This window comes from Vicugna pacos, chromosome 2, assembly GCF_048564905.1.
Source record: "Vicugna pacos chromosome 2, VicPac4, whole genome shotgun sequence".
NCBI classification, from domain to species: Eukaryota; Metazoa; Chordata; class Mammalia; order Artiodactyla; family Camelidae; genus Vicugna; species Vicugna pacos.
In genome coordinates, this window is record NC_132988.1 from 22799213 (window position 1) to 22818249 (window position 19037).

Sequence of the window (19037 nt, forward strand, 5' to 3'; positions counted from 1 at the left end):
TAGCAGCTTAAAACAACAAACATTATATTGCCCAGTTTTTGAGGTTAAGGATTAGGGACTGGCTTACTTGCGTGATTCTAACTCAGGATCTTTCATGAGGCCAGAGTCATCTGAAGGCTTGATTCTGGCAGAGGGTCTGTGTCCTAGATAGTTTAGTCACATGACTGTTGGCAGGATGCCACTGTTCCTTACCTAATGGTCCTCTCCACACAGTTTCTTGAGTACTCATGACATGGCCGTTGGCTTTCTCTCAGAGTGTGACCCAAAAGGAAGAGATCAAGAGACAGTTTCTTAAGTTGCACACCATCACTTCAGCTTTATTCTATTTATTAAAAGTGAGTCATTTAAGTCAAAGGAAGAGAGGAATTTGATTCCACCTCTTAAAGCAAGGAGTATAAAAGAATTTTCAGAAAAGAAAATCAGTAGGTACTAAATACATCAAATAGATAAACAGGTCTTATTACCTTGGTGCTTGGGGAGTTGTTTGAGAGTAAGGACTCTAGAGTCAGTTCATGGGTTCAAATCCTGGCCCTGTGTCCCATGAACTCTATGACCTTGGTGAAGATTCCTATAAAATGAGTGCAATAGTAATATCTATTTCACAGGAATATAGAGAGGAATAAGTGGGGAAAAAATGAAGGTAGAACACTTTGCATAGTGGCTTTTATTTTAATAAGAATTTGCGATTACTTTTTTTTCTTACTAGAATACGGCAATTACTTTGAAATAGAGGATGTCAATATATATATATATATATATCCATACACACATGTATAAATATGTAAGTGTATCTATTGTGAAGTATTATGCAGGAGTAGATACAGCTTTTATTCTCTTGGAACTTAAAATACAAGGCTGACATGAATCCATATAATCAAGATGTACAGAAAATAAAATACACAGACAGTATTCACTTCTTAAGATATATCTCAAGAAGCAAATTAGGTGAAAGTTACCTATCGGGCTTCATACTGACTCTTGTATTGAGAAGGGTGCTCCTTTTTGAGCCAAGTTAATCTGTCATCTCCAGAAAAAAATAAATCTTTGGCTTACATTACTCTCTTCCCTTTTAAATACAATACATGAAAATCTGTTAGTTGACAGGAGTGGAAATTCAGATTTGTTAACAATTTCAATGATCTCCTAAAGCTAGCAGTTAGCCCCTTAGTGTTCCTATTATCATCCCCCCACCTGGAAACCGTCTCAGTTTAAGATGCTTCCCATCAATGGATGGCCCTTATTTTAAATTGACTAGAAATAAAAAATAAAAGCTACCAATCATATATTTTCTTTTTGTCCAATAAGTGGCAAGTTTACCTAATGCAAAAAAGAGGTCCTTATATAGTTTAAGGGGAGCTGTACTTTGGAAATGGCATATAGGTTCTTTTTGGGGAGGGTGGGGATCATGGTGATAGGGTTAGGGGAAATGACCAAGAGAATAAAATAGAAAACACAAAAAACAGAAATCAAAAAACCCCAGTCAGAGGCTATGTAAATCTATTCTGAAGTCACACTGACTTGTTGGACAAACTTTTATAAAATGATACTAAATTAATATTATCACTGGGAAAAAATTTTTCTCTAGTTATCAGCACAGTTCATTCAATTTAGATCATAAAAATTACACCTTGTAATTTAGAATTTGTAACTACCAAGTCTTTTTTGTGTTTATTCAGCAAATACTTACTGAGCACTAACTCTATAGGAGGCATAGTTTTACGTAAATTTTGTGTAGAAACGACTTCAGGGCAACATTTTGTTTTAAATTATTTTTTTAATTAAAAAATTTTTAAATTGAAATATAATTGATTTACAATGGTCTTTTAGTTTCAGATGTACAGCAAAGTGATTCAGCTATATATATTAAATTATATATATTCAGTTATATACAGTTTGTGTGTGTGTGTGTGTGTATAAAATTCTGAAGCCAGTGGAGTACTTTTTGTTGTATGAAGCTTCATCTGAGTCATTTTATTGGGTTGATTTCCTGTGTTGTCAGTAAGTTTATAGTCACTAAATGACAGTTATCCCCCACTTCTATTATAATATGTACATTATATGCAATAAGGATAGTTTTATCAAAAAGATGTTTAAAAGTAGATGGCAATATAAATGAATACGTTTGTTTCCAAATGAACCAAATAGAAATGCAGGAGGGTACAGAAGTTTCATGACTGGCACATTGGGGAGGGATAATCCAATCTCTGAGGCTGGCATGTTCTGTTATTTGCTAATAAACACCTGTTTAGTGTGCTCTTTAACACTTCTGTAGAGGGAAAAAGACGAAGTCGGTCTCTGAGTAGTTGGAAGTGCCTTACTTTGTCCAAGTAAAGCTTTTTTTGTAGGTATGACTCTTTTGGTTGGTATTGTTGTTTTAAAGTACAGCTCTTTGAAGTGAACGCCCAAAACGAGTTAAATAACCACCTTTATTTACAGCCGCGGGACTAGGCATTTGATCTCCTCCAGAAAGAACATTTGACTAATGGCTCTTTTCTAGCGTGGGGACAATTGCAGACTTTTCTTCCGCAGAGCGTGAAATGTGCCTCTTCCTGCCGAGGGGCCTTGTCTTAGCCGCAGCTCCCGGGACGACTTCCAGCCTCAGGTGTCCCTCCCGCCGCGGGCCGCGGCCGCTCCCCGGGGCGGGCGTCCGGGACTTCCTGTCTGGGCGCGGGGCGGAAGGATCGCGTTGCCAGCCGAGGCGGCCACCGCCGCCGCCGCCGCCCCTGCCGTTAGGTGGTGGGGTTTCTCAGCCCGGCGGCAGGAGGCGGGCCGGCCTCGGCTTCCTGTCGGAGGACGCGCAAGGATCCGGGCGTCTGAGTGTGTGCGAGTGCGTGAGTGTGTGTCGGCCGCACGGCGTGTGTCTCCGGCCGCGGGTTCCGCCTCCTCCCCTGCCGCCGCTGCTCACGGTGTAAGTCAATGTGAAGCAGCAGCTCCAGCCCCGGGATAAACATGGCGACGTCTCTGCATGAGGGACCCACGAACCAGCTGGATCTGCTCATCCGGGCTGGTAAGGACAGGGGAACTTTCCTCCTGTGCATCGGTGCAGCAGGCGAGGGGGTGCACAGAAGGCGGGGAGACTTCCCTGTAGCGGTCAGTGCAGGGGGTACGGTGTCCACCTCAGTCCCTGGGGCGGCCGGGGGAAAGGGGGGTAGTGAATGAAGTAATGGAGGCGACGAATCAGGAAGTGATCACCTTGGAGAGTAACCTGCCTCGAATCTGGCGCTGTCGCTTCAGGGTGGGTTTGTGGAGCAGCGGCAGCAGCTGTCGGGCGGAGCTCTGGCAGCGGGTGCCGGGGAACCAAGCCGCAGTTAAGTTGGGGACTCGGGGGCGGACGAGTTGTGCGCTTCACCCCAGTTGCTGAGGAACCAGGAAGTGAGTGAGGCTGTTGTCTACCGGCTGCGCCTGCCACGCTGTCTGGCCGGAGAGGCCGCTACTGCTCGCGGTCGGGGGCGGCGGGCTTCTCCGGTGGACGCTCGCCACCCCCGCCCCGTTCTCCTTTCAGACTCCGTCCACAAATCCTCGACTTCCTCGTGGACGAGGTAGCCCCGGGCCATGTCCGGTAGACCGATACCCGCCAAAAAAAAATGCTCTGACCCTCCTCTTCACATCCACACCTTGTGCGGTCTCAGGAGTAACGGTTCTGGAAAGGGTCACTTAATAATGTGGAGCCGCCCGGGGTAGTGGTTCTCTCAGGGGCCCGCCTCCCTTTCCTCATTTAGTGGGCGGCTGTGAAGAAGTAGGTTTATGCCCCTTCCCTCGTGGGTTGTTTTTTGTGGGGGGGGAATATTGGGAAGGACACGGGATATATTTTGCACCTCTGACCTGGAGCGTTGGGGCGTCAGAGAAGAACGTTTATTTTTGTAAACAGTGGGTGAAGGTGGAGGAGTAGGGCGGGCGGGAGAGAGTCTTGGCCCTAGGGAAGTCTCAGCACGGAATTGCCCCCTTTTCCCCTCCCCCCCAAGCCTCCCACCATAGCGGAAGCGCCTCGGAGAGGACAGAACGGCCGGGATTGACAGGCCTCTGGTTCCAATCTGCTTGCTGAGATGTTCCAAATAAGAACGTTGGTTTCTGGGGGCGGGTCTCCGAGCCCGCGCTGGGCCAATGAAGATTGGGCGGGAGTGAAGCTGACAATGTACGCATGGAATTGGAGGGAAGAGGAGTGTAAACACGGAAGTGGCCGCGGGGGTGGGGGATGTGCAGCGCCACTGCTGCAGCGGAAGGGCACGGACTTAAGTTACATAGAAAAAGCAGCTTTACTTAATAGCAGACAGCGCAGTGAGGGCCTTGAATCGGCGTAGCAGTGCTTGAATACTGTTTGCTTATTGCAGTAAGCGTAAACGTTTCTTTCCCTGGGTTCTATGTCACATCGCCATCGTTGGGAATTGGAAAATGGGAAATATTCACCGAAGAGTAATGTGAAAGATCTATCTTACTCTCTGTTTCCCATCCATTGTATTTAGGTAGGGAAGTTAGTGGTTTGGTTGGTGAAACCCTGTGATTTAATTCGATTGGGAGAAATAATGAACACAGGTATTTTTAACATAACTTTAAAGTCTGAATAAATACAACCATATATATCGTATAGCACATAATGAGTAATGACCTTTTACTCTGTAACATATAATATTACGTTTCAAAGGTTCCAAAGAAAAGTCACAGTTTATTAAGTAGTGGTTAAAGTACATTTGACAGTTATTTTCTGGTCAGAGCAAGAACTTAAATTTTAGTGAAAAAGAGGCAGAGTACAATGAGAATTTAGTCCCTTTGTGTATGTTCAGCCCATTAATATAATATGAATTAAGGGATGGAATTTTTGGCTTTATATTACTGGTACTAACAATACTTCTAATTGTTTGGGACGGTAGTGTTGAGCATATATATTTCCAGAAATGTTCCCAGTGGTTGTCAGAACCTTAGAATAGTCTATGCAGTTAGAATTTTGCAAAATACTGTAGATGTAAGAGGGCTTAGTTTTGCCAATAGAAGGTATTTTTGAAATTATCAAAACTGAATGTGACCTGTAGATTCTTTGCTTGGAGTGGATGCATATAGACAGGCTACAGTAAATTATTTCTTTAATCTTGTTCATGTAATCTGAAGCTCCTTTACAAGCCCTATTTTAGAAGGAAATTTGAGACAGGTTTGCTAATTTACCCAAGGTTTACTCAGTGAGTTAAAAGTTGAGGAAAGATGGTCCAGAAAATGAAGAATCATAGGTCTAAATTTTTATTGCTGCCAGTTTCCAGTGATGTTGGGGGAGTGATGTTTGTAAGATTTGTATTTGTAAAATGGACATAAATGTTAATATAACTACAGTGATTGCTATAATGGGTTGATAATTAGTGTAGAATGAGTGATACTAAGGAGAACTAGAGGAGATGAACTTTAAGTTGAATATTGTTAGCATAACTTGTTTCTAAGTAAGTATAAAGCACTTAGTGTTATCATTACTGTTATGTGTTAAGATGCTAGAGGATGTATTTCTGCTTTTATTTTCCTCCTCTAGAGACTTAACTCAACTTCAGCGTTAGTTATCAACATTAATGCTGTCAGAAGTTGGAGTAAAGATTAAAATGAGTGTTTATTAAAAATCACTTTCATTTTAACATACAAACTTTTTTTTGTGATAAAAACTTGACATACTTTTTAAAACTTTCGCTGGCATTATGATGTATGAGAAAGCCTTGACCCTGAAGTCAGGAGATAAGGATCTTTATCTGTCACTAAACTAGCTCTTTAAGGCTCTTCATTTTCTGTAAAAGGACAGGATTGACTAGGTGATCTCTAATGACTCTTATGTATGTATGTATGCATGCATGCATGCTGCATTGTTTTAAGTTACTTTGTTTTTTTAAAATACATTTTTACTGAAGTATAGTCAGTTTACAATGTTGTGTCAGTTTCTGGTGTACAGCACAATACTTCAGTCATATCTAATAACTTTTAAAGCTCTAAGATAGGTGGCTCAGAAATACTAAATTTAATGGAAAGAGAACGTTCTTTTTTTCTTAGATTTCTTTACAGCATGTGAGTGAATATGTCTAAGGTCATTATGTAAAGGGGAGGTTAATTTCTTTTAGCCAATCTTTGTGTTAAATTGGAACTTGAGGCCATATTTATATATTGGATAAGATTATGATATAATTTATTTAATAATTTAGGCTCATTTCTAATATATATAGCTTATTATAGGAAAATGAATATAGGAAAAATGAATGTTAGTTAATAGTTATGCAGAAATGTTGTGTAATATGATCTGGGTTTTTTTTTTTGAAGATTTTCAGTTTAAAATATTCTGTCTTAAGTATACTTGCCTTGACTTTTTTTCCTTTCTTTTTTTATTGAAAAAGTGGAGAATGTAAAAATAGGGTAATTAGAAGCTTTGTTCTGTTTTAATGCAGTTATTAAATGCAAGGGGAAAATTTTTCTGGAAATTTAGCATAAGTATTTTCACGGACAGAACAAATCTGTCTAGTTTGCAAAGTTCATGAAATTTGAGCCTGAAAATCTTTTTTCTAATTTACTGTAAATTGGAATATCTAGTATCAATCTTGAAAAGATCATCAATTTGAAAAAAATTAGCAGGATGTGAAAAGATGAAGCATGTGTTGAAATAAAACTGGAAGAACAGCAGTAATTTTTAAAAAAAAAAACTATTTTAAAATGTGTTTAAGAAATTGCTCTTCAAAATTTATTGCAGCATTAGTACTAAAATTCATGTGAAAATTGATTTAAAGAGTAACATCAGTATTTAATTAGTCATTCAGGATAATTAAACATCAGACAGTTTCCTTTAGAGACAAATTTAGTTAGGGGCAGGCAGGAGACTGTTCTTAATAATTATTTAAACTTTTTGTGTTATAGCGTAAATGTTCAAAGGGATGCAAAGAAATATTTATGAAAAGCTTAAAAAATCTTTGTAAGTAAGTGGGCAAAATACTATTGTACATACCGAAATGGATCATAATTTTTCATCTACACACTGATGTTTATGTTTAGAAGCTGAAACTTAGAGAAAAATGAGGATAGAATTTGGGTTTATTATTTACACTTGATAGTAAATTACAGCTGCAGTTCTTAAAAACTAAAATCTGATATGGAGGATTCTGGAAGTGCCCAAGACCCTTTCAGGGGATCTGGGAAATCAGAATTTTTTTCATAGCAACACTAAGACATTATTTGCCTTTTCATTTTTTCAAGTGTTCAGAGGAGGTTTCTAGTGACTACATGAATTGATATGTAACAGATTGAATGAAGAAGCAAGTATGAGAACCTAACTTTTTTACCATGTGTTTGCAAAAAAATGTAAAATAAAGCTACTGTTTAAATTTTTCTTTGTTTTAGAAAAGTTATTTTTCTTAAATATTAGTTTTCTTAGTTTTAATTGCAAATAGGATAAATATCTTAACATAGGACTTAAATAAGCAAAATCTCTTTGTCGTCTTCAACAATTTGAGTGTAAAAGGGTCTTTGACCAAAAAAGTTTGAGAATAGCTGAATTAGTTTAAGTTAACCTATACTTTTCAGAACCATAGTCACTAGCCACATGTGACAGTTGAGTACTTGAAATGTAGCTGATAAACTGAATTTTTAATTTTTAAAACATTTAATTAATTTAAATGTAAAAACTGAAGCAGTGAAAAACTTCATGTTGTTTACATGTTGAAATGACAGTGTTTGGGATATACTGGGTTAAGTGAAAGGTATTAACTTCATCTTGTGCTTACTTTTCCTAATGTGACTACTGGAAATTAAAAAACTGTATATGGCTCTTGATGTATTTTTATTTGACAGCTCTACTTAAAATAATTTTATACTCTTTCCCTTTTTAAACCCTATAAAGCAGCTTTATTGATTAGAAAGTCAAAGGGGAACAAGTAAAGATGGAGTGTCCTAGACCTTTCCCCCTTTTCATTGTGTTCATTTGTGTTCTTCACTCACCTATTGCTGTTACAGCCCTGGGGCATTAGAGGATAAGCTGTGGTGAGTCAGGTGCGGTAGCTGAGTGATGCCCTTGTAATATTAGTTTATGGTCTTGCTTGCAGGGGAATACCACTATCACCTAATGAAGTGTTTTCTGATTTTTTTTCCATTGCTCTCAAATTAAATTGCTATTAATTTTTATTTTTGACTTTTAAGAACATTGTTATGAACTAGATCCATTGCCAGCATTCTCTTCTGCAAAGCTGAGAGGTATGTCTCTTGACAGACTTAATTACCAAGTTTGGTATTTAGTAACAGCTGTTGAGTGAGTCTGGAATAGTCTACTTATACAAACATCAGTTGATTAGAAAGCTGGAAATGGAACAAGAAGACTCTTACAAAAGTAAAGGAAGGCATAAGCAAATTTAGTTTTCTGACACTGATTAAAATCAGAATAGTTTAGAAATTTATTTCTTCAAGGCGTACTGACCAGCCAACTGCTCTAGAAGATGATACCTGTCAGATTACTTTCAACTTCATTGTTTCTAATTTTAAACTGAGTTGCTTTTTATCCCCCTCCAATAAATTTCCTACACAGGCATAGAAAAAAGACACCAGTAAATCAAGTTTTAAGTAGAGTTAAGGAATTTTCAGCCCTTGCTTGCTTTGATTGCACAACACTGTTAAATTCTTACTCTTTAGTTGTGCAAAATTTTGGTATTAATTGTATTTGAATTATTGATCTGAACAAAATAGTTTGAAAAGTTTTTAAAAATTACGTAAACTCGGAAGGGAGAAATATTTCTTAAATTCCTGTTACCAAAAACTGCTTGATGGCTTATGTTAACAAAAGTAAAAAGAGATAGTGCTCACTTTTAAGAAAACGGGTGAAGTATTCTTGGGAACTGTCATAAGTACATTATTATAAATTGATCTAAGTGTGAGCTCTCAGGTATTCATTTTTTGAAAAAATATGCTTGGAGTTATTTTAGTTAGTAAATAAAAATGACAAAAAGTAAAGTTACTAAGCATCAAAAAAAAAAAGAAGGAAACAAATGCTCTCCTTAACAAGCTCTTAATTTAGAGTAACTTTAAATTATTTTGCATCTTTATTTGGTTTTGAAATATTTTATTTCCATTTATGTTTTTGATACTCTGTACTATTAGTGTAAACTTCACGAGGCCAGAGATCTATTCAAATTTGTATCTCAGGTTTATAGCACAGCGTCTGGCATATGGTAAATCCTCAACAAGCATTTGTTGATTGTACATAGAGTATTATTGGATTGATAATGCATAGAGAATTTATGCATTTTTGATACTCTCTAAATTTAAAGTATAAGTAATTAAATATTCTTCTTAAATTTGTATGTATTTTGTTTTACTCTGTAAATGTGAAATATTTTAGGAAAATATTTTGAATTTAAGGGAAAAGGGGAGGCTGATGTCAGAAATACAAGCAAGAAAATTTTCACTGACATGACCAACATGAAATCGTGGTTTTGAAAATGTACCTCAAACTACATAAGAACTAACGGCAGTATAATATATAACTCTGGCAAATTTTGTTTTATGACTTGAAACATTAAAAAAAAGTAGTAAAATCTTATTGCTGTATTATTATCAAATACCCAAATCACTGATTTTAATATGGTAGAATTTTTAGGATGTGTCTTAATACAATTACATAATGAATTACTTTACCCCAGATGGTTTATTAATAGCACCTAAGACAACAGCTAAATTGCAATACAGGCGGACTTCAAAGAGAATGAAGTTCCTAAAAACCTGAGAATCTGCTTCCCAAGGTTCTTTAGTGCATATGGGTATTGTAGGGAGGTACTTTGGAAAAAATTACTTGAGAATGGTAATATATTTTATACTTACTAAGAGTAAATTTCTTAAAGTTGAGCTCGAAGGACTGATTGAATCCTTTGCTTTAGTGAAGCTGCAGATAAGAGTAAGCAGGGTCACCTAAAGATAGATTTACTTAGAGGTTTGGCTGCCTCTCTGGAACTGTTTAGCTTTGAGCAGATTTCCATAAATGGAAAGAGCAACTGGAGAGACTTGGTACCTTGGTTGAGAGTGTGGATGATGTGCAACAGGTGGTAAAACAGTCACTGGATTTTTTTTTATAAATGCTCTCCAAATGACTGGTGTGTTTAAGGCTGAGGCTTTAGCAATTGGTGAATTTTGAGACTGAGTAAAAAAATTTTTTTCAATTAAATGGTTACTAGAAACAGTTTTAAAAGATTCCTATCTTTAAAGTGTGGAACTTGTGGATTTGTAATGTGGTTTTAAGAAATTTGTATAAATACTTCCTTTTAGTTCCATTAGAGGACATCTTGAGAAAAATCTATCATGTTAGAAACTGTTACATATTCATGTTTCAGAATCTCTTACCAAGTAGAATATTCGGTATTATAAGTCAGGATATGAAATTAGTGTATCATTAGTATATCATTAGGGTGCTTGAATTTGCCACTTTTTCTATAAAGTCAGTGGATTGTCCTTAACTTCAGTGCATAAAAGAAATACTTGTATGCCTACTATATGAAAAGTCTATGTTAGGAATTGTAACATATATCAATGAATTAAGATAACTCTCCCTCATCTCAAGGAGCTTATAATTTTATAGGAGTGATAAGAAATTATCACCGTTTATTGAAATTCTTATCTATGTATCAGGCATTGTTTAAGGTTTTTAAGGGAATCACTGCACTTAATTCTCACAGCTGTATAAGGTAAGTAATACTCCTGTTTGGTGAAAAAGGAAACTGAGCCTTACAAGAAATTAATTTGCTGGCTTAGGGTAACAGAACTTATAAGTGGCAGGGGCAGGGGCTGGAGCCCAAGCTATTGATTAGACCTGGACACCCAGACCACTGCTGGATACTTCACTGTTTCACAAATAATTTAATCAACAGAGTGCTAGAAGAGAGTTGCAGAAGGTAGTAGAATTAGCAAAGATTTCATGGTGGGGGGAGGTGGGAACTGTAGAGACACGCACTCTCTTTTTCTTCCCCCCACTTTCTAAATTTCCTAGGATAAAACCTAGGTAAAATCTAGTGAGATCCTGAAGAAAGCAGGTTATTGTGAAGAAAATTCCTAAGTTTCTCTGGTACTAAAGCTCATGCACTCACCCAAGACAGTCTAAGAATTGAACTAATTCGTTAAATGAATTTAGTAATATGTGTTTCTGACTGATTCTGCTAGGTATTAAACCCCTGATTTTAGTAGCAGTATATCAGAATTGTAATTGACCAGATAGATGTTGTTAATCTACAACCATCCCTCTCTGCCCTGCTGCCTCCCCCAAGTTAGTTTTGGACTAAAATTGATACAGGGTTCAAATTTCAAGGGTTTGTCTTTGTTTTCCTTTGGATAAAGAAATTTCTAATCAATCTCAATAGTTGGTTTATATTCAACATTCATTTTACAAAGTATAGATACTAAATTGTTTTGGTTTTAAAATTATTTCTGTAAATAAGTTATATAGACTAATATATATCAATGACTTTATATTAGAGTTATTCATGTGAGAGTTAATTTATATTTATCTCTTATACCATAATGTGTTTTAATTTAGTAATGTGTCAGTGCATTTTTATTGAATAGAACTAATTTCCCTTGCAGTGGAAGCATCAGTTCATAGCAGTAATGCACACTGTACAGATAAGACAATTGAAGCTGCTGAAGCCCTGCTTCATATGGAATCTCCTACCTGCTTGAGAGATTCAAGAAGTCCTGGTATGTGAACTGTTCTTTTTTATAATAAACACATCACATCCCTTCAGGTATCTCGAATGAAAGTCTTAAAAAAAAAAAAAAAACCCAGGGGATTGTTGGTGTTCTCAAAGTCTATTATACATAAATACCTATGACAGGAATAATTGATCTTTATTTGTCCAAGTTCCCAAATCTTAAATAGTTTAATTACTCAATTTTCAAAATAAACGATACAGAAAATGCCCACTATAGATAGACAAATGTTTATTAAATTGCTATTTTTACTATCATGTCTTATTTCCTTACCCAGAGGGAAATTGTAAATGTTTGTAGTCCTTAAGTGAATGGCAGATGGAGGCAGTTGCCACCTATGACCACTTTCAGGCCTTTTTTCAGGGATAAAATGGGCATTATCTTCAGGGAACCTCTGTGCTAGAGAGAGGAGGTGGCTTCCACTGTTTCCTCACACTCCTTCAGGCTGCACATTTCCCTTTTTAAAATTCTTTTGGTCCCCCCTTTTCAAGACTGTCTTTGAGAGTCATTTTGTCCTAATTTTAATTTGTCCTAATTTTAATGTCCAAATGTTAATTTAACTTAATACAGTAAGATTGACCCTTATTTTAGGGATTTACGGTAAATACTAAGATCAGCCATGCTTTTTAGAGTTAGGAATTCCATGTATTTATTCAGGGATATGAGAAGAAAATTAGGGCATATTGGTCAATGTATTAATGTATGATAGTATGTATTAATTATCTCTTGATTGAAAAAGAAATGTCATATCCTGATTTATCATGCACATGAGAAGAAAGCAGAGCAAGAGCAGTGTTACTACATACAAGAAGAATACTAAATAGCCATCTGTATGTACTGTTTTAGTGACCCAAAATCAGGACTGTTCCATTAAATAGAATTTAACATTTTGAAAGATGGTATTCATTGGCTGTAATGAGCAAGTTTTCTTTTTCTTTATATTTTAAAATGAACTGTAAGTTCTTACTTTTCACTGAAAACATGTTAATTATTTCAGTGTTATACCAGGTGCATGTTTTACCTGCTTAGAGAATAATGATGAGTACATGGAAGGAAAATAATTAACTCACTATTATACTATTACTTTATTTTCAAATGTTTTCTCAATTGTCAAATAATTCAAAATCTTCTAAAGTTTGAAAGCATGTAAAAGTGTGAAGCACGGGGGTTGACTACTCATGTTCCTCCCCCCTTACCCATAGGATTAACATTTGCTTCAGATTGACTTTCTTTGCATTTATTTCCTTACATACTTTAGATCATAATGTATATTCAGCAAATGAAATTCAAGTTCTTACCTTGCTTTGATGAATTCTTAATAACCTTACCTCTGTTAAATATTGAATTGTCCATATTAAGAAGCATTGATGGGGGTGGGAAGTTTTAATTTTTCAACTTTTTTTTATAGTGGAAGTGTTTGTCCCTCCTTGTGTATCAACTCCAGAATTTATCCATGCTGCTATGAGGCCAGATGTCATTACAGAAACTGTAGTGGAGGTGTCAACTGAAGAATCTGAACCAATGGATACCTCTCCTATTCCTACATCACCAGATAGCCATGAACCAATGAAAAAGAAAAAAGGTAGAGTGTATTTTAAATTTTTGGAAAATTAGGTGAAATTTTTCCTGGTATCTTTTTCCTCATCATGGGACATAGGAAATACATGCTGTAGATTTATAATTGATGTTACCTTAACTAGATATTCTAAAAAAATGAACAAACTGAGATTTTAGTTTTGTCTTTTAGCCTTTTAATGTATTCATACTGTTCAAAGGAGTTAGTATTTGAGCCCTTAAAGTAGTTGCCTGAAATGAGATTATAGCAGGTTTTCGAAACACAAAAGGAAGATCAGAGATTCACTGCACCTTTTTCTACTTTCTGATCCTTTTAAATACTTGGTTACTTAAAAAAAATTATTCTTTATTTTCTCTATTTTTCATAACTTATCTTCCTACACATTGTGGGCATTAAAATAAGAGGCCCAATTTTGTTCCCCGTAACTTCTGCCTTAAAACACCAAGATTGCCAATGAGGACTTCTAAGTGGAATAAATTCACCATTGGGTAAAGAGTATTTTCACTTACTATTTCACTTCTGCTGAAACTTCTGCTCACTTGATCCTAATGGGTGAGGCCCAGGGCTCCAGCCCATCTTCAGCATCCTGAGAAGATAGGCATTGTGGGTCCTTTTCCTGTTTGAATCAAAGGTAAAACTTGAAAGAAATTAAATCCTATACAGAAGGACACTCATCTAATTCCATTTCCTTCCCTATCTGTTTCTTCACATTTTAGAATGGGAGGGAAAAAATTAAAGGCAAAAATAAGGGAAAACTTGTGTTGGAAACAATGGTATTTTCTTTCATTTATTAGCAGTGTTTCAGATTGGTCTATGTTCATTGCTGTGAGGGATACAATGAAGAATAAGAGTGCCTTCCCTCTTGTAGTATAGATTATATGTATTTGAGAAAGGCATCAATGAGAGAATTTAGAAGGAAGCATTACTTCTTGCTGTAAAAATTTAAAAATAAAAGGCATACACTGCCCACTGTAGCCTTTGGCTGGTTGTATCTTATAGGAACTATTCAAAATAAGAAATTTTTAGATTTAAATGAAGAGGGAAAAGCCTGTGAACAGCTGAGATCATTTAGGGAACCAAGACCTCTAGATAACCAAGTTGATCTGCCTGTGTGGTGATATGATATAGACCTGGAAATAATTTGCCAATTAATACTAATCTTATATGTTTGAAAATAGATGGTCTGAATGAATGACCATTGAAAAATTACATATAACACCATTAATTATTTATTTGTGGTTAAGTACATTTGGGACATAGAAAGTTAGGTAGGTTATTTTTTAATTGTAGAACCTTTTAAAAAGTTTCTGCAGCTTTTAATATACTAATGTGCTTTGTGAATCTCCAAGAGAAGATAGCATGCTGTGTACTAAAAGTTGATTTGACTATAGAGCCCTTTTTCCTACTGATGAATAACCTATTTCTCAAGGAATATGATTTGGGAAATGCCGCTTTATAAGAAAATTAGCCTTTTGGGGCTAACCTTCCCATTAAGGAAGTTGGGCTTTTGTGCTTGAATTTAGGAGACAGTAAAGATATTAGTCTTCCTACTGACTGATTCATACATATAAATACTACTTAAATTGATAAATTAGCTCTATTTCAATAAGGAGACCAGTGAACTTTCTATTTTAATTTTTGCCAAAGCGTACTTCTTATTGATTAGAATTAACCATAGTGAAATCCTAGAATATAATAGCTATCTGTGCTTTTTGAAATATCAGTTAAGGCACTTTAATTTAGCTTAAGATAATCATTGCTAATGAAGAGTAAAGACATCAGAAATCCCAGCAGTATGACAATCACCAAATCAGTAATAATATAGTTAATCTGAAAATATGAAATACTTGAATATTCCCAGTCTCTCTTTTTTTTTTTGAGGATTCCCCTCACCTGCTAGCATTCATCCATCAGTGCTAAGGATTGAATACAGTGTATTTTGGATTTATGCCTTCTTTACTATAGAGAAGCAAAGCTCTTGCTTTTTTTGTTCATTGTGGATGCTAGTCTGTCTGAGAGCCTTATGGCAGAGGTGCGGAGGAACAAAAGGAAGGGCACATTTATTAGATGTATGAAGTAATTACCTGGAAGAATTGTTTACTCTTATAATGTACCTGCACATTGAGGTGAGGAAATTTATGCTTAAATCTGGTGAATTGATTGGCTCAGAGCAGTAGAGAGTATTTAAAATAATATTTTTTACTTTTCCTTATTTGAGCTCAAAGGGCTTCGCAGATTATCAGATCCTCTTCAATAGGTAGGTAAAGCTTTTTCTAACAATTCTTTAGAACAGAAAACAAAGAGCCTTGTACTACAATTTGTTTTCATTGCTACATTATTGGGAAAGAGGTTAGCAAATTGAGGCTCTCACCACCTAAATATAGGTCAGTAATACCTGACTTGCCGTATCGAGATTACTACCAACTAACTCATGTAATCTAAAATTGCTGATGTGCTTTTAATGTTCCTTTTAAAAGCAACTTTTGTATATACTGAGTATATTAATCTATAAATTAATGTCTAGTTTCATGAGTAATATGCTATCAAAGCCTGCTATCATGCTTCTTTTATTTTTCCTATTTTCAATGTATGGTTTCAATATCTTATTTTTTCAGTTGGCCGTAAACCAAAGACCCAGCAATCACCAATTTCCAATGGGTCTCCTGAGTTAGGTATAAAGAAGAAACCCAGAGAAGGAAAAGGTAATTTGGGGAGGCTGTTTTAGAGGTGTGATTTTTTTCTTTTCCTGTCAGGTGACATTTTTGCATTTGTAGGAAAACCATTTCTAGTACATGCACATGTGAGAGTACTGTCTCTGGTAGTGATTCTTAATCGGGACTGTATCAGTATCATGTGAGGAGCTTTTTCAGACTGTGCCCAGCCCCTACCCCACTGAGATTCTAAACTATGGGGAGTGGAGGAGGGCAGGCGTTTGAATTTGGAAAAGGTCCTAAGTGCAATCTGATGCACACCTGTATTAAAAGCCATTGTTCCAGAGGATGTGTGTATGTATAATAGTTCTCATCCTCATGTAGAGTCGCTTAGAATTTTAAAAGGTTTACAAAACTAAGACTTTCTGATACAAAATTTCTTAACTGATAAAACAATGCAGTAATTCAGTGCAAGGTGAATTTAATTTTCCAGTCAACAAAATTTCAGTCATGTCAGTAAGGATATCTGAACAAAATTTACTGTATTTGCTTTAGAATTTGCATGTTCTCACTAAAAAGTAGCAATAACCCTCTTATGTTTTCTGCTCTCTTAATAAGTTGATTTTAAGTGATTTTAATAAAGGTTTTAGATGTGTTCTGATAACCAAGAAGTCATCATTTCCATGAATATTTCCAATATGAAGTTGGGTACATTTTATATTAATATTTTCAAATTTATTCCATATTCAGGTCTGATATATCTCATTTTAAATAATTAAAGCAAAAAGTAAGTCTCTAGTAAGACAATTAAACCTCGAGTAACAGTAAACTCTTATTTACTCAGGAATTGTTTATTCAAATAATTTGGGACACATTTAGGATAACTTGTATTTCCTTGTGTGTCTTTCATTGTCTTGCATTTCTGACACCTTAGATTTTATCTTCTAATTTATATGGAAAACTTTGAAACTTACATAATAGTACTAAATATTAGGAAATTAAACTAACTATACAATTATTATTGTTTTTAAAATTATTCCTATCATCAATGGTATCTCTTATATACAAAGACTTTAACATTGGAAAAAAATTTTGTGACAACCTATTTTTACCAATCAAAATCACCTTTCATTAAATTTTCAATTGTGTATTAAACTTGAGACAAATTTTTTTTTTTTTTTACTGGAGGTACTGGAGATGGAACCCAGGACCTCATGCATGATAAGCATGGGCTCCACCACTGAGCTATACCCTCCCCCCGAGGCAAATTGTTGTAATATGAAGATTAAAGTTATTATAGTCACACTGGGATTAAAAATCCCGCCACTGTTTCCTCTTCTGCAATTATGATCATAATGTCTTCATAGACTTAATGAACTACTTTGTCTGATGAAGAAGGCTTTGCTTTCTGAATTCTGTTTTACTTAAAACTAGAAATTGAATTATTAATTTTAACTTGGGAATGGGACTGGGGTGAAGCATTTAATGATAACCGGAGGAATGCTGATGAGTCTCATTAATTCAGCAGACACAGAAGCATTCACATCCCTACAGTGTACAAGGCATTGTCTGTTTTGTACAAAAATTTCTTCCAGAATAAGTTCTCTGCTCACTTTTACCCTGTCCAGTTTATAGGGCCTGATAATCTCCAGGTCATAAACAAAATAATAATGCCCTAGCTGCACACCTTGATATAGTTGTAGGTGAAAATTATGCATGGTTTAATAGTGAGAGTTTGTAGGTATTGATGCTGATATTCTTGGGCCTCAGAAATAAAAATGTAACAATGTGAAGTTGGAGGTTAATCTTTTTAGGTCAAGAGATGCACACTTGTGTGCAGCTATGGGTTAATAGATTTATTGAATTTTGAGGGAAATCTAGTACGAAAATGAAATGCTGGAGGAAGAACGTCAGCATTTCAATTGAGTAGCAGGAGTGGCTTGATTTGGAAGCCCTGTCACCCTCAGGGCTCTTCTCAAGTAGCCTGTGACTTGGAGCTGGATGTGAGGATAGTTAAAGGGCAGTGCATCTATCCCATCTCCCTAGGAGATGGCCTGGTGGCTCAGTGGAGGCATATGTATTCTAATCTTCTCAGGACTCTCTTCTTTTCTTTCATCAGTTTAAGAACCTTTGCACCTAGAGGTTTATGAATGGAATGAGAGAAAAACAGCAGCCTGAAAAGCCTGATATACTCTTCTGTCTCCTCCCTTCCCCTCCTGAAGAAAAGCAGTGCTCTTATTTTGCCTATCTGGATTCCCTCCTTTTCTTCTATGCAAATCTTAGCCATCTTCTGACTTAATGATCCTCCTTTCCAATCCACCTTATTTTCACCCCTGAAATCCTAGATATTATTTTTCTGTCATTCATCTGGAACATAATTATGCATGGTCTTGTGATACAGCTTATAGTTTCAACTGTTACTTATTTCTTGTATTGTTATTTACTGGACAATTTCAAATGAGTGCCGATAGAGTCGATAGACTCTCAGTATATTTGTGCTTTACCAGTAATAAATGATTTTTTTATCCAGCATAAGAAAATATTTGCTTTTAATTATGCTGATGAATTTTTAATCAGTGTCTATCACTGTTTTCAAAGGAAACACAACCTATTTGTGGGAGTTTCTGTTAGATCTACTTCAAGATAAAAATACTTGTCCCCGGTATATTAAGTGGACTCAGAGAGAAAAAGGCATATTCAAGCTTGTGGATTCAAAAGCTGTCTCTAAGCTCTGGGGGAAGCATAAGAACAAGCCAGACATGAACTATGAAACTATGGGACGAGCTCTGAGGTAAGAACAATTGTCTATTAACTGTTTTAAAGAGAAGCTCTAAAAATCCCTTACTTATAACTTTTATTTTGGGGGGATTTTCTGTAGGAGCTTTTTGGATTTGGAGGCTGTTGGGGAGAGAGGACTTTGGTCTGATGTCTAAAATTTCAACACTTTTGGAAAGTCCCATTTTTGTAGAAAATGTGCATCTTTAAGAAAATTATACCCAAATAAACTACAGTTTCCAAATTGTGAATTTGTTCTTTAGTTCCTGCAAATTTGTTATAATGGATTTACCTTGATACGAAAATTTACCCTCAGTTGTCAGTTTGAGAAACTACATAACTTTGTCATG

The 19037-nt window shown here is 35.9% G+C and overlaps 1 protein-coding gene across 14 annotated transcripts in view; it reads left to right on the plus strand.

Annotated features, from left to right (window-relative positions):
* The window catches only part of ELF2 (E74 like ETS transcription factor 2), an 82743-nt gene that overhangs the window by 60022 nt on the left and 3684 nt on the right, over nt 1-19037 (plus strand). For 5 of the 14 annotated variants that reach the window (XM_072937385.1, XM_072937383.1, XM_072937400.1 and 2 more), the window contains 5 exons: nt 11560-11673; nt 13094-13267; nt 15480-15518; nt 15877-15963; nt 18511-18703. In XM_072937385.1, the coding sequence (XP_072793486.1) occupies nt 11560-11673; nt 13094-13267; nt 15480-15518; nt 15877-15963; nt 18511-18703 (607 nt within the window). Of the gene's footprint in view, nt 1-2684; nt 3008-4210; nt 4531-11559; nt 11674-13093; nt 13268-15479; nt 15519-15876; nt 15964-18510; nt 18704-19037 lie in introns of those variants that run through there. The other 9 variants (XM_072937392.1, XM_031692126.2, XM_015235843.3 and 6 more) reach the window with 8 other exon arrangements.